Source organism: Quercus lobata, chromosome 7, assembly GCF_001633185.2.
Source record: "Quercus lobata isolate SW786 chromosome 7, ValleyOak3.0 Primary Assembly, whole genome shotgun sequence".
NCBI classification, from domain to species: Eukaryota; Viridiplantae; Streptophyta; class Magnoliopsida; order Fagales; family Fagaceae; genus Quercus; species Quercus lobata.
The window spans coordinates 8,204,890-8,220,346 of record NC_044910.1 but is presented as its reverse complement, the minus strand read 5'-3'; the positions used below and the strand labels follow the sequence as shown (position 1 = coordinate 8,220,346).

The window sequence follows — 15,457 nt, the reverse complement described above, 5'->3', positions numbered from 1 at the left end:
GGAACTCAAATGCGCGGAACTCACTGCTACGATCACTTCACCAAAAGTTGAACAACAAAAGTTTCATAATTCATTCTTTTTTCGTAATTGTTAGGTTGATTTGATGAAATTGATATATAACAAAAGTGGTATGAGTCATATTGTTCTAATAGTAATTTATTACCATAATAAGTTATAAAAAAAATGTGTTTATATTACTCAAAGTTAAATGTGTCACAAAGAGAGAGAGAGAGAGAGAGAGAGAGAGAAAAGGAAAATTTTATTCAGCTCTCAGTCACTTTCTGTTTGTGGGCTTGTGGCTTGAGACAAGGAAAGAAAGAAGTACATGGATTGAACCCAACCCAAAAACAAACCACCTTGTTAAAAAGACAAGAAAAAGGTTGAAGGGGTTTGCTTCAGAACTCAGAGGACTCAAAACGCTTTGGGGGACCTTTTACGTGGCCTATCTCACCTACCGCACCAAAAAGCACCATCTTTTGCCTCTTTCTAATTTCCTACTTTTTTTTTTCTTTTTTTTGGGGGTCAATTATGTTTTTACAGGGCACACCTGTCCAAAAAATGTGTAAATGGTGTGACACACTAGTGAGAGGATAATGGCGCGTCATAGCCAAGTTTGGAAGGGTTTGGTTGGCCATTCCATCCAATCTATGGAAGTATTAGACAAAAACCTAACCTTCTAATGATCAAAATATAAGTGCCTAATGATAGTGGTTAGAGTTGAATTTTTTATTATAATTGACCAGTATCTTAGGTGTAGGTGCACATCAATCACTTCAAGAAGCATTTATTTATTTGTTTTTATTACTTTTCAATATAGTGGGATTCATTCTTATTGGATATGTGAATGCAGTTAATGCACTCAATAACAAAAGTCATAAAATAATATAGTAATTTATGAATCATTCAAATTTAACTTGGGAAATTTTTTATTTATATTTGTTTATTTAATAAACAAATTAAAACAAAGTCTAAGTTTAGATTTTTTTTTTTTTTTTTTTAAGAAACAAACTAACTGCTAAACACACACACATACAACTTAATTATACTCTATCACCAAGTTCAAACACATTACTTAATCCAAAGTACCATCACAAAATGGTCTAACTCTTGTAGTAGTAAAGTGGCGTTTTAAGTAGTGGGAAAGAGTTACACTCATTTAATTATTAAATAAGAAGTCAAGTTTGTACATATTGGCATGCAAGCTAGTAAGTATAGAACTTGATTTGAGTATATATAATATTATATGCTCACATGTGGACATATATATAATATAATTATCAAAAAATAATATACTTTTATAAATCTAAAGATTTGTAATAGCCCATGTAATGGAATAGTTATTTCATACAAACAACCATACAATTGTTTGGTTATATTTTTATTACAGTGAATAGTTCTTCCTTAGGAATAGTTATTCTTTAAGATAAAGAATATTTACTCCTTACCAATATAACTGTGATAGCTATTCCTTAAGCCTAATAAAAATAAAAAATAAAATTCCCTAAAAACCCCCAGCAAAACAGCAACTCCTCTTCCTCTATAGGTACACACCTACCCCCGTTCTCTCTCTCTCTCTCTCTCTCTCTCTCTCTCTCTCTCTCTCTCATATATATAAAGTTCCAAATTAGTAAATTTTTCATTGGCTACAAAAAAAAATATATATATCACCCTAGTCACAAAGATTTTGTAGACACTTCAGTTGTATTAAGATAATGAGAAATGTCAAGCCCTTCAAAACCCATTACAACTTGATTAATATGGGTAGACAATCCTAATCTCACCATATATAGACATAATTACAAAAAAAAAAAATGTAATAATATTAATGGATGTTTATTCTAATACTAAGAGGTTACATGAACAATTCTACACCAACCCAAATTGATTCTATGTTAAGATTGTAAGGATTCTGTAGAATAGAATTGTAGGATCTTGCATACTATCTTCCAGGATCACGATCCCATGCAAATCCCACCCATGAAAGATTCTACACCAATCTAGATAGTTTTTGTGGGAAGGATCTAAATTTTGACAAATATGATGTATTCATATAAACAAATAATATTATATATATATATATATATATATATATATATATTTATATATGCACTCTTAAATCGAGCCCCATGCTCGTGATTTTGTTCACAAACATGTTATTATATTTGAGATTGACTTGTTTAATAGCTGAGTCTAAATTTAGGCTTAAGCTTGGCTTGTTGGCTAAATAAACTAACATAAACAAGTTCCCCCCTTCCCCCCCCCCCCCCCCCAAAAAAAATAAAAAATAAAAAAACCGAGCCTGAGTTGTTCAAAATTGGCTTTATCAATTAACAACAATCAATATTTTTCGAAGCTCAAACCTTATAACTATTTTAGATTACCAAGCCCCATTAAATTTTATATATTTTATTATAAATCCATCTTATTTTTATTTTTGAAAGCACAAAGCTGTAGCAAACTTGCTCGATTATTTGATCATCAAATTAGGTCACAGGTTGGATCAAATCAAATTAACCTTTTTTTTTTAATAATTTGATAGTTGAGGAGAGACAATTTATACCCTAAACATCTTTGTTTAAAATGCTAGAAGGTGTCTGTTGAGTTACAAAACTTCTTTTTTTTTTTTTTTATGAGGGGGAACGTAACTTATTTTATTATGAAAACCTACCATTATCAACTAGGGTAACAGGAAGTAAAGGTGGTGGAACATCCTCCATCCACACAACAAAATATGAAATACATAAAGCATGTCGATCTAAATTATAAGCAACCATATTACCTTCTCTCTTAACAAGAGAGTAATGTAATTGATTAAAAAACCTAGCATTAAATCTAATGTCCTCAATTAACAAACCGTTCAAAGACAAGAAGAAAATGTCATTGTAGAGGACATTCACCAAGACTTGTGAATCAGATTCAAGGACAGCACAAGTAAAGCCCAGGTCCGAGGCAAATTGTAAGGTTGTTACTGCTGCCATTGCCTCAATCTCCAATGGGGTATAGGCCTGAGGTAATTGCTTAGAGAGTGAACCCAATACCGAGCCAAGGTTGTCTCGGGTCACTACCCTAATGTCCAATTTATTCTTGTCAGCAAAAATGGCTCCATCACAGTTAATCTTCACAACACCATGCAATGGACGTTACCACCAAGACCGAGTTGAAGAGGGAGCAGAATGCGTTGGTGGTGCAGGACGTTGGATTGCTTTAAACTTAGCAAGGTACTCTGCTGCTAGTGAAGCAATTGAGTGAGAGCTATTGCTGGGTTTCTTCAAGCGAATCTGATTACTTTGTTAGAAATCAACACTAACCCTCTTGTCTCTAGAAATTTCTAGAAACTCCTAGAACATCTCACACATTCTCTAGAACATTCTCTTGCATTTCAGGTTTCTCTATGAGATGTCTCTCTTTAGTTCTCTAGAGACTTCTATGTAGAAGTAAAACCCAACCACATGTTTATAGAATAGTCTAGAAGGTTAGAGAATGGCATTCATTTAATGCCAATAAAAAAAGGAAGATGCTAGAAGCTTCAAGTTGGTTTCCTAACCAACATACACCTAGTATAAATAGATGTGGTGGTATGTGAAGTAGAGTGTGAGATTAGTGAGACTAGTGAGAGACTTGTGAAGTGAAGTGAAGTAGAGTGAAGTGAAGAAATAAGTAAGAGCTATTGTGTATTGTTAGTACATAGGTGTCTAGAGAGTTAGTGTGTGTCTTGTAAAAGCAAAGTGTGCTAGAGTAGCTTTGCCGTGTGGTGTTAGTGAGTCTTGTAATTGTGTCATACGTGGAGCCACGTTAGGCTTTCCATAAGTCTTAAGTGTTGTAATTTAAAGAGTCAAGTTTTTAATAAAAGCTCTCTTGTTCAGTCATTTGTTCAATAATCTAGTGTCAGAGCTTCCGCTAACTCAACATCCTTTGGGTCCAAGCTAACCATGCCATGACCAAGAATAATTCTAGATGATGCTGGTTGGTGATGAGTGATGATAGCAACTCCTTGAAGTCAATGAAGCTTTTTGTTCAACGACAGTTCCAAAGTAAAGCATCATCCTAAACCACATCCAGTTTGCTACAGGACTAGAGACAGTGGATTGTCGATTCGGGTACAAGTTTACAACGGTCACAAGCTGGATTGTTGATTATGGTTTGACGCAGCAGGTTTTCTTTAGTCGGCAAAGAGTTTCAGCAGGCCCTCCAAATCAAATTTTTAATCTTGTTTGGAACTTGCAAAGACCAGATTCCTCGCCAAAGTGATCTATCCCACTCCACTTGTTCTTCATTGACCTCGGCTTCCTCCTCAGCTTTCAAGAAACGGTATCCGGACTTACTTGTGTATGACCCGTTATGAGTGAAAGGCCAAAACAAACTATCCTCGACATATTGCTGTGACAACGGTATTTCTTTGACTTAGGCCTGTTTAAGAATATACCGGTATCGAAAAAACCGGTCTGACCACACCGCGCTGCCCCGCTCAGAGCTCCGCCGAAGGTTTCTGGCACGGTGGTCGGTGGTGGATCTTCAGTACCAACGTCGGACCGGTGCAGCCATCGGCGCTGAGATTTGCACACCGATGAAGACCGAACCGACCCGACGTGTTTTATATATATATGTTAATATGTATAAGAAGAGCTGAAGAGGCCTCAGTGAAGAGGCCTAACATTCTAACTTCTAAGAACTAAGAAGTAAGAAGAGGCAACGTTCATCCTTGAACACTAAACAGGGTCGTCCTTATCCAAAAAAAAAAAAATTGAATAAAAAAAGAGTTAATGTGTGTGACTGTGAGCTCCTTTTTTTAGTCAAGAAATGTGTGTGTGTGTGTGTGTGTGTGTGTGTGTGTGTGTGTGCAAGAGGAATAGCCTGAGACTTTGAGTGGTCTTGTCTATAAGTAACTCTTGTGTCTCCCACTTACATTTTTGAAAAAAATATATTAAAAAATGTGTGTGTGCAGGAGGAATAGCCTGAGACTTTGAGTGGTCTTGTCTATAAGTAACTCTAGTGTCTCTGTTAACCCCAAAAAAAAAAAAAAAAAAAAAAAAAAAAAAACTCTAGTGTCTCCTACTTACATTTTGAAAATATATAAAATTAAAAAAAATGTTGTGGCCGTATGGGTTAGTGTGTTACAGTTATCCCACTTCGTTTTTTGAAAAAAAAAAAAAAAAAAAAAAAGGATACCTATCACGATGAAATCAGTCACTGTGCAAAATATTTTTTTTCTCTTTTGATCTCAGCCACACACGTCTTTTCCTACTCAGCTGCTCTCATTCCTCCTCTTTACTCTTTAGACTTCTGCTCCTCTCAAGTCTCAAGTCTCACACTCTCGCCTCTCAGAGACTCAGACTCAAAACTCAGTCATCACTCATTAGCTAGACAGCTACCTCACTTCATCACTCAGCTCAGTTAGACAGGTGGTTTGTAATGGGTTTTAATATTTGGGTTTGTAATGGGTTTTGAATCTTTTGATATTTAGATTTGATCTAAGTTTTGATTTGTGTTTTGAATCCTTGAGTTTTCTGGGTTTGATTTTGGTTTTAGATATCTCTTCCTCTTTGTGTGTGTGATAGACAGGTGGAAACCGACAACCGCGCCGACTGGAACCGCCACTGATGTTGCCGGAAAAATGATCCTCAGGCGCGACGACAGCTTGGGTTTTTAGGAAACCGAAGATTCTGGTGCGGTGCAGAAACGGCCATAAAAACCGGCCGCACCGCACCGTGTACAGCCCTACTTTGACTAAATCTACCTCTTTGGGAATAAAGATGCCTTCAATCAATCCATGATTCCATTTCCTTGTCGTTTCATCAATAAGAATATTAACCTTAGCAACTGCCATAGAATCAATAATAGGTGATAGTACCTGTGGTGATTTTTTCCTTGGTAGCCAAAAATTCTGCCAAATGCTCACTGATTTTCCATTCCCAATCCTCCATTGGCAACCTCGAAATGGCACATCCCTCCCATGTAATATGTTAGTCCATGCATGAGAACCTGCTTGTGATTTTTTTGCTTCCATTATAAAGCAAGTTGGGAAGAAGCAAGATTTGAAGAATTTATAAAACAGGGAATCTGAATTATGTAGAGGCTTTGCCAATAGGGAATCATTGAACATGGCTATGTCTCTAAAACCCATACCTTCCTCCCCTTTTGCTTTTGTCAATCATCCCACCTCAACTAGTGAATCTTCCTTTTATCGCCCCTTTGTCCCTAATTTTTTTTTTTTAGTAAGTGTTTCAATATCATGGCAAAGGCCCAATGGAATTTTAAAGCACCCCATTGCAAAAGTTGGGATTGCTTGAATGACTACCTTGATCAGAACCTCACGGCCAGCTTGAGACAAGAGCTTCCCTTCCCATCCCATCCCTGTAGCTTTCTCCACACCTCTTTGATGAAATTGAAACTTTCCTTCTTCCTTCTACCCACCAAGGAAGGTAGGCCAAGATATTTCTCGTATTGTACAATTTCTTGTAGTCCCAATGCATCCTTTATCTTCTGCTTCGTAATCTCCAGTGTGGATTTGCTAAAGAAGATAACTGTTTTATTTTTGTTCACCTTCTAACTTGAGCCTTTTTCATAGATCTCCAGAATTTAAATTATTTTTCTGCATTCCTCATGAGTCGCCCTGCAAAATAATAGGCTGTCATCTGCAAACAATAAATGGATTAGTGATGGACGTCTCTTGCAAAGAGAGAAACCCTTAATATCCCCTACTCTTGCTACTTGTTGTATGAGCCCATGCAGGCCTTCCGTGCAGAGTAGGAATAGAAAGGGAGACAGTGGGTCTCCTTGCCATATGCCTCTAGTAGGGTGGATCAATCCTTGCGACTCACCATTGATTAGGATAAAGTATGTCACCGTTTTTACACACACCATGATCAGTCCAATCCATTTCTCATTGAAGCCCATTTTCCTCATAATATTTTTCAAGTACCCCAATTCCACACTATCGTAAGCCTTACTCATATCAAGCTTAATGGCCATGTAGCCAGTATTTCTTGCACTCATATTTTTCATGCAGTGAAGTGACTTAAAAGCAACCAGAATATTATCAGTGATTAACCTATTTTTGGCAAAGGTTGATTGATGTTCAGTTATGATGGAGGTAAAATTTTCTTGAGTCAATTGGCTAGAACTTTAGAGAAAATCTTATAAAGAACCTTGCACAAACTAATAGGGTGGTACTCTCTAACAAATTCAGGGTTTTTTGTTTTGGGGATTAGGGTTACGAAAGTGTGGTTTAATGGGTGAGGGATAGTACCTAAATTGAGTCGTGACAAAATTGAACTTGTTAGATCCGTATCAACCACACCCCAAAAGTGTTGATAGAACAATGGGGGCATACCATCGGGTCCTGGAGCTTTGATAGGATTCATTTGCTTCAAGGCATCTTTTACTTCACATTCTCTAAAGGTACCAGTAAGTGCTGAGTTCATCTCTTCAGTGATCACCATAGGGATATGGTCTAGAGGTGCCCATTGTGGATCCAGGTTTGAAGTGGAGAAAAGGTCTTGGTAATAATTTACCAAAGTTAATGCAACTTCCATTGGTTGTACCCTCCAAGTGCTTGATTCATCCATAATTCCCTAGATTAAATTTTTCCTATGTCTCTGAGTGGCTCAGCAATGAAAGAATTTTGTATTGTTGTCACCATTTTTCAACCAAAGGACACGAGATCATTGGCTCCATAACCATGCTTCCCTATCCAAAAGAATATTAATCTACTCTTTAAGGGCTCTAACCCGAAAGTTTTGCCCACTAACTAGAGCCTCACCTTCAGCCTTGGCCAAGAGTGCCTTTTTTTTCTCTAGTTCTTTTCTCACATTGCCAAATATATTTCGATTCCACCACTGAAGGTCCCTTCCACAATTTTCAACCCTTTTTAGAATGTCACTATCATTGTGCCCGTGTGAATAGGAGGACCACGAAGCTTCCACCGTTTCAGCACACTGCTCATCCAAAAGCCTCATCTCTTCAAACCTGAAAATTCTTTTTCATGGTGGTGTTTCCAAGCCTGACATATTGATTAATAAAGGGCAATGATCTGATAGTGTACTTTGGAGGTGATGAACAATTGTCCCTGGGAATTTGAGAAACCCACTGTGATTTACCACACACCGGTCAAGTCTCTCCCAAATGGAATGTCCATCCACAAAGTGTTTGCTCCATGTAAAATAGTTGCCCACAAACCCAAGGTCCATGAACCCACATTCATCCAACACGTATCTGAATAATTGCATCTGTCTATGGTTTCGTGTTGCTCCACCTAGCTTCTCATTTTGTTGAATAAGCTCATTAAAGTCTCCTGCACATATATAGTCATAGCACCTTGGGGTGGTGATTTAAAGTTTTAAGGCTATCCCATGCCTCACATCTTTTTTTATGTGTCTCCATAAAAGCCTGTGAACCTCCACTCATTCTCTGAACCTTTGTCAATCCACGTATCGATGTAGTAGCATAAGGAGTCCACCACCTACACATTCACCAAGGATTTCCAAAAGAGCACCAATCCACCACCATGCCCTACTCTCAGCACCACCCATTTGTGATCAAAATTAATATTTCATTGTACTGTGTCAAGCCTTGCTTCGACTGCCAATGTCTCAGTTATAAACACGACAGAGGAATCTTTTGCTCGGATTATATCTCCAAGCTCCTTCCTTGTACACAGGTTCTCAAACCGGCAACAATTTCATACTAAGCAATTCATGGTGACTGGCGGGGCTAAATATTATCGTCCACCAATTCAGTAATTTCTTTCTCCGCACTTCTTGAAACCTGTTGGCATTTGTTAGGTAACTTGAAGTGGTCCTCACTTAGTGTTAACGTTCTTTTCCCACAACTGGAAGAAACTTGAGCCAAGGGAGCAGATGCTTGTTGTTTTGGTCTATCAATCCTGGTCCATCGTGCCTGAGTTGGTTGCAAAAGAACCATAGTGATCCCATGTGTGTCACATGCTTGTTGACTGTCAATAGAAGAAAGTAAATTGGGCTTTGATCCCAAATTTAATTTCATTGGGAGCCTTGATTCCGAAATTAAATGTGATGTGGATCGATTTTGTTAGTTTAGGGTTGTTGCTTGGCTGTCACTTGATGGAGTTATATTAGGACTTAAATCTGGGAATAAGGGAGCCGCAGTGTTTCCTTTTTTAGTAGGACTATTTTTGGAATCAATTACATTTAATGCCACATTGATTTCCTTCTTTTGTGATTCTACGATCTGAGTTGATGGGGGTGCGGCGTTCATAATGAGCATTAGCGCTTCACTTTGGAGTGTTTCAACGGATGGCAACTTATTGAAAGTAACGGTCTACTTGAAAATCTATGTTACTATCTTTGCCGGATCAACTTCCCCTTGATTTTGTGCCTTGGCTACCTGATTGTCTGTTGGTGGTTTCAGACTAGATTTAGCTGGTTATTCATTGGTCATCCTCTTTCCGTCATCCTAGACATTATCTGTGGCATCCTTGGCATTAAATGTTGAGGTCATGGGTGGATTCTGCCTAGACTTGTAAAACCCCCGTACCAAGATTACATTCTTCCTCAAAGAAGAGAAAGGAATTGCCCTGAGACTTGGTCCGAATTGTTTCTGCTCCTAAGAAAGAGTGCCTTCACTATTCAACCATATGTCGCAATCCTTGTCATCATGATCAAAGCATCTACACCAGTAACAAATATTTGGCAAGCTCTTGTATTTGAAGCTAACCCAAACTTTTTTATCTCTTCCCAACAACATAAGTCGACCACAGCATAGAAGAACATTAATGTCCATTGCAACTCTGACAGGGATGAAATTTCCTCCCTCCATTTCATTAGGATTATCAGTAGGAATAACTATGCCAAGAACATCACAAATCTTCTCAACTACTTTCACATTCATAAACTTGATAAGGAGACCAAGAATTTGCACCCAAAACGTCGATCTATCAAACTTTAGCTCCTCAATGCACGAATTTTTATCATACTTCTCCAAAACCAACAGGTGTTTGTCGAAGCTCAATGGTTCACTTAGGAGCACTCTGTCAGCCTCTAGCTTATTATCAAACATGAACAACATTGTATGATTGCCCAAATTACATACCTTGAAGCCATTTTAGAGCACCACAGGGGAGTGAAGGTTTTGGCTATGGCATTAATATTTAGCGCCCTTTTCATCAAGAATTTTGCTGCAATGATGAATTCTTGAGAACTTACTTCCTCATCAAGACAACAACCCGATCCCTCTTTGTTTGATAGGGTCAGGTGATTCCAATTGGTCGTTAGGTCTTCCATGGTGATAAAAGACAAAGGTGGTTGAATAAAAAGATGGAGGAAAAAAGAAAAAGAAAAAAAAACTCAACTGTAACTCAAGACCCCACAAAAAAAAAAAAAAAAAAAAAAAAAAAAACCCACAAAACCTAGAAATAATGTTGTTATTTCGAGGATTACTAACACACATTCGTTAAGAAGGGACTCCAATTTTACTGTATAAGAGAAGCTAGAGAGAGAGCTTTCTCAAAGACAGAGAAACTTCATCAAAATGTTGTGGACGAGTTACAAAACTCTTGTCTTAACCTAAATTAACATTTAAAATACTACTTAATAAAATTTTAAGTGATTTTACACTTAAATAATATTTTAAAAGATATAGAAACTGTTTTTTTTTTTTTTGGTGTAAATAAAATTTAAAAAAAAAAGGTATTAATTTTTTTAATTAATAATTGGATTGAATTTGAATGCCCTAAATTAAAAACCCAATTCCTAACCGATATAAAAAATGTCATCCTAAACCCATCTAAAAAAAATCTCAAATTGTTACTATTAAGGCTGGGTTGGGTTGAAAACCCCACTAAAACCAATACATTCCCATCCTACTCCCAAACTTATTAAGTTTAAATATACATTTTATAAATTAAAAAGAAAAAGATAAATCTTTATCTTGAAAATGGTCTATATCCATATTCAAGAAAAACTATGGCAATATTCGAATACATGTAGCATTAATATTATCATATATGTGTGTGAGTTTTTTTATTTTTTGGGGTGGTGTGGGGTTTGTGGGGGTAGTAATTGGGTGCTCTATGAGGATAATAACATAATGTGATGTTTGCATGCATCCAAAATACTAAATATTGCTTTAATAGAGTACCATGATTGACATAAATCTTGTTTATCCTCATCTTATTTTCATTTTTCCCGTGAAACGACAGCGTATCTGCAGTCGTATACGAAGGAATGGCATTATGGTACAAACCACAAACAACAAGGAGAAAAAAAGGCGAAGAATTCTTAGGAAGCACTTTATTCGTTATTCAGTTTCCCAAGCCAGGACGTTTCCCGTGAAAACTATTTCCAATTTCATCTTAAAATCACAACAAATCTTTTGTCACTTTTCTCACTTCACCACCACAACTTCCTCTCAGATCTTTCCCTTCCTTATTTTCTCTGACCTTTTTTTTTTTTGTGTGTGGTAATTCATTTGCATACTTCCTTTCTCTTCCAAGCATTCCCATTTTTTTTATACAAAAAAAAAAAGTACTTTCTTTTTGTTCTTTCTCACAAAGAGGGACAGAGACTTCAAAGCCATTAATCCATGGCCAAAAGCTCCTTCAAGCTTGAACATCCCCTTGGTTCTCTCTCTCTCTCTCTCTCTCTCTCTCTCTCTCTCTCTCTGTGTTTTGCTTTTGCTTTTGCTTTTGCTTTTTCTTTGTTTGGGGTTATGCAATTGTGGTGGATATGGTGGAACTGAGAGTTTTGTGATCTGGGTTTGTGAAATAATTATGTTTCATTGCTTATTTGGTGGATATATTGACTAAATGAAATGCTTTTATATAAATTCCCAATTTTTCATTGTTTTGGAATAAATGTGTTAATTTTTCCTTTTCTTGTAGTAGAAGTGCCTGTTTTATTATATTGATCGTTGATCTATGGAATTTGTGAAGCATGCTTATAAATATGGCAAGCACATATGTTGGAAATTTGTTTCCTTTTCCCTTTTCTTGTGTAGATCTAGTGATGTTGTGATTTGGGTTTTGATGGTTTGGATTTTGGTTTTCATTTATGGTACTTTGGGAGCATGCTTATACTGGTTAGAACCATATGTGCATCTAGTTTTATGGGAAGAGCCATGTTTTGGACCTCGATCTAGAGCTCCATGATTGCTTTTTTCATGTGTTCTTTGAAGATTTAGTTGTATAGGTAAGATATAATTGTCGATTTTGTTAGGGTCTTTTCACCTTTTTTATCTTGTATTGGTATGTCTTGTTCAAATATTTATTGTTTTAGTATTAGAGATTGACAAGCCTGAGATCTAGAGATTTTGAAAAATGATCAAATGATCCTTTCAACCTTGACTGTGCTTGTATAGAACAATGAAAACCAGGTGAAACTAATTGAAAAATGAAAGAACATACTTAAAACTCTTTTCTTATATTTTGATTGGTAAGTTACACGCATACTCTGTGGGTCTTGAACTTCACTCTCCACAGTGCCATTTGAGCTAGAGCTCATTGGCAGTATGTACTTAAATATTGTTTGCAATGAATAAAAAATTGAAAGTGGATTGATGTAAGGAAACTTTTTGGGCTTATTTGTACTTGCCAAAGAGATGAAAAGCTAGAATTGTTGTCTTTGCAAGAGACTGTAAGAAACTAATAGTAGAAACCATCACTGGAATTGCCACATGGAAATAGCTAATACCTTTTTTTCAAGTTGTCATTCATACCCCCCCACCCTCTCTCTCTCTCTCTGAGTTACACTAGCATGCCTTTATTAAAGACCGTGTGGCTATCTTTTTCTGGTGTCTTCCTGTAGATTGGTTTAGAAATAGGTCAAGTTTTCCTTACTCGTGTGCTTATCTGTTATAAATATGTCACATTTTTGTGTACATGCCAGAAAGGAGGCAGGCAGAAGCTGCTCGAATCAGGGAGAAGTATCCTGATAGAATACCGGTATGAAGTTCATATCTCATTTTCAAGAGCATGTCTACATATAGGATGTTACACATAATGGTCACCTATAATTCTTCTTTTCATAGATTTTATTGTGCTATGTAGGTTATTGTGGAGAAGGCTGAAAGAAGTGACATACCTGACATCGACAAGAAGAAGTTAGTCTAATTTGTGTTTTAATTTTATATGTCCATTGTTTATTTCTAAGGTGGGTGTTGTGTCTTATTGTATGTGGGTATGTTATATAATGCCGGATGTCTCAATACTAGGATATGGCTTCGATTCCTGTGTGACTGTAATGTGTTATTTGACATGTTCAATCATAAAATGCTATAGGCATAAATTTATTCAATGTTCAAATACAATTATGAGTACACTTAAAGGAACTACTTAGTAGTTTATACAATACAGAAGTTGAATGTGAGCCTGTCTGATGAATGCAGGTATCTGGTTCCTGCTGATCTGACTGTTGGGCAGTTTGTATATGTGGTCCGGAAGAGGATAAAGCTTAGTGCTGAGAAGGCCATATTTATCTTTGTCAAGAACATCTTGCCACCAACTGGTGAGAATTCTCTTTCTAATGCCATATACTATGTATATTCTTGTATTCTTAGCTTCTGTATTTACTTATTACATGTATTTATGTTTTCTTTCATTGTAGCTGCCATGATGTCTGCCATTTATGAGGAAAACAAAGATGAGGATGGTTTCCTTTACATGACTTATAGTGGCGAGAACACTTTTGGATCATTCTGAGTGCTGTGAAGCAATTATATGTACATTATAATTTAAGAAGGAGAAGAACGAGAGTCTATGTATATTCTTTGCTGTCAGCTCTTATTGATGCAATCCCAGCTCTTTTATCTTCCCCCCCCCCCCCCCCCCCCCACACACACACACCCAACAGAAAAATACTCTCGTTGAAGCTGATGCTATGCAGTAAATATTTTATGTTTATCCTATTCCTAGGGATGCTACGAGAGGTATTTCCTATATAAGTGTTTATTATATAGTACTCTTGGATTGTGAATTGACTGACTGTGTGCCTGCACTGGTGTTTCCAAACTTGTCTAGCCATTATTTTAATAATGTTAAGCATTTGTGCTTCCAAGCATGCACATTATTAGATCTAATTGAATTTATGGTTCAAAGGGGGTTAAAACGTGAGAAATTACATTTGATGCAACTTTAATCCATTTTGATTTTTAACACAATTTAGCCACGATTTCTTGTTACTTTTTAATTGCTAAAGGGATCTCATCATATGAACAGAATTTTTCTCCAATTCCTTTGTTCCATTTGGTGAAGGTATGCTCTAGTACTGCTCTTTAAGCTTCACTAATGCCATCATTAGAACCAACATGTCATGCCTCAAATGATCGATTTTTCCATTCAGTCCAAACTGGCCTAGCTCAACACATGGACCAAGAGCTTGTTGTGGAGAGAGGATAAAAAAAACTGCCTTTCTTCTCGAGTTTCTTAGAAGATGTCTTTGACTACTTAAGAAACCTTGTGCCAATCCATGATTCGGTAGGCACTTAGGCACTTTTTTTTTTTTTTTTGGACATGGACTTTCAAAAGTTCAAATCCTTAATCTTCCAACTATCAAATTATCATTCATATATATATATATATATATATATATATAAAAATCTTTTAAAGTGTGTTTTCAATCACATAACATTTTAGATATGATTTGATGATCATTTGATCAAAGGCACACAAATAATCATTACAACCCACCATGTAATGAATTGAAGGAAATTCGAATACCAACTAATTTAGATATGATTTAACATCACTTCATTTGTAGCATTTTATTTGTTTTGATGCCCTTTGCTTTTGTTTAATGACCAATGACCATTGACTTAAAACGGAAATATGGTTTTCCCAAAGAAACGTTAGGAAGATTTTGATGGAGAACTCTTTGAAAATCAAGATTTTCAAAATCGGATCGGACCAGGAGGTTGGACCGTGAAAATCGGAATGAAAAACGGTTTTTTAAGTCTAAAGAACCGGATTTTTTGTTAATTTCATGAACCGTTAAAACCGGGGTTGGACCGCACGAACCGGTGAGAATTGTGTGGTCCACCCCCTTAGCAATTTAAAAAAAAAAAAAATTTACATAATTTTATTCTACTTAATTAAGTTATCCATCTCTTACAAAGAATAAAAAAAATTATAATTAAAATCCTTCAAAAATATTCAACTTTACTTCAAAAATTAATCATAAATTTTAATGTTTTCATGGTTATTATTTTATTTTATTAACTTTCTTATTTAATTATTAAATATATGCTTGAAAATCATTAAATTTCCCTCACATATATAGATATATTGTCAATTTTGCTAGTATAAATTTAATATTTATATTTAAACTTTAATTAATTATGACATAATCACGGTTTAATCTCAAAAACCTCTTCTTTTTACGGTTGAATGAACGGTCCAAAATATTGGAGAGAGAAGAATCTCATCTTCAAATGAGTTATTTCAACAAAAGTGAGTCCTTTCTGTTCTCTTTTTTTCCACTTTTTTGTCAGA

The 15,457-nt window shown here is 36.1% G+C and overlaps 1 protein-coding gene across 1 annotated transcript; it reads left to right on the top strand.

Moving 5' to 3' along the window:
• Positions 1 to 11,244: 11,244 nt before the first annotated feature.
• Positions 11,245 to 13,978, top strand: LOC115953514 (autophagy-related protein 8C-like). Its single transcript, XM_031071224.1, has 5 exons — positions 11,245 to 11,593; positions 12,858 to 12,913; positions 13,019 to 13,071; positions 13,357 to 13,475; positions 13,575 to 13,978. Exons 1-5 carry the CDS (start codon positions 11,557 to 11,559, stop codon positions 13,667 to 13,669), a joined length of 360 nt encoding a protein of 119 aa, XP_030927084.1. The 5' UTR covers positions 11,245 to 11,556; the 3' UTR covers positions 13,670 to 13,978.
• The last annotated feature ends 1,479 nt before the right edge of the window (positions 13,979 to 15,457 follow it).

What these genes read in the sequence shown, in the direction of transcription:
- LOC115953514 (XM_031071224.1), top strand. Translation starts at nt 11,557, where the DNA reads ATGGCCAAAAGCTCCTTCAAGCTTGAACATCCCCTTG. An exon ending in AGTATCCTGATAGAATACCG is followed by an intron (nt 12,914 to 13,018) that starts GTATGAAGTTCA and finishes TGTGCTATGTAG; the next exon opens with GTTATTGTGGAGAAGGCTGA. An exon ending in CCTGACATCGACAAGAAGAA is followed by an intron (nt 13,072 to 13,356) that starts GTTAGTCTAATT and finishes TGATGAATGCAG; the next exon opens with GTATCTGGTTCCTGCTGATC.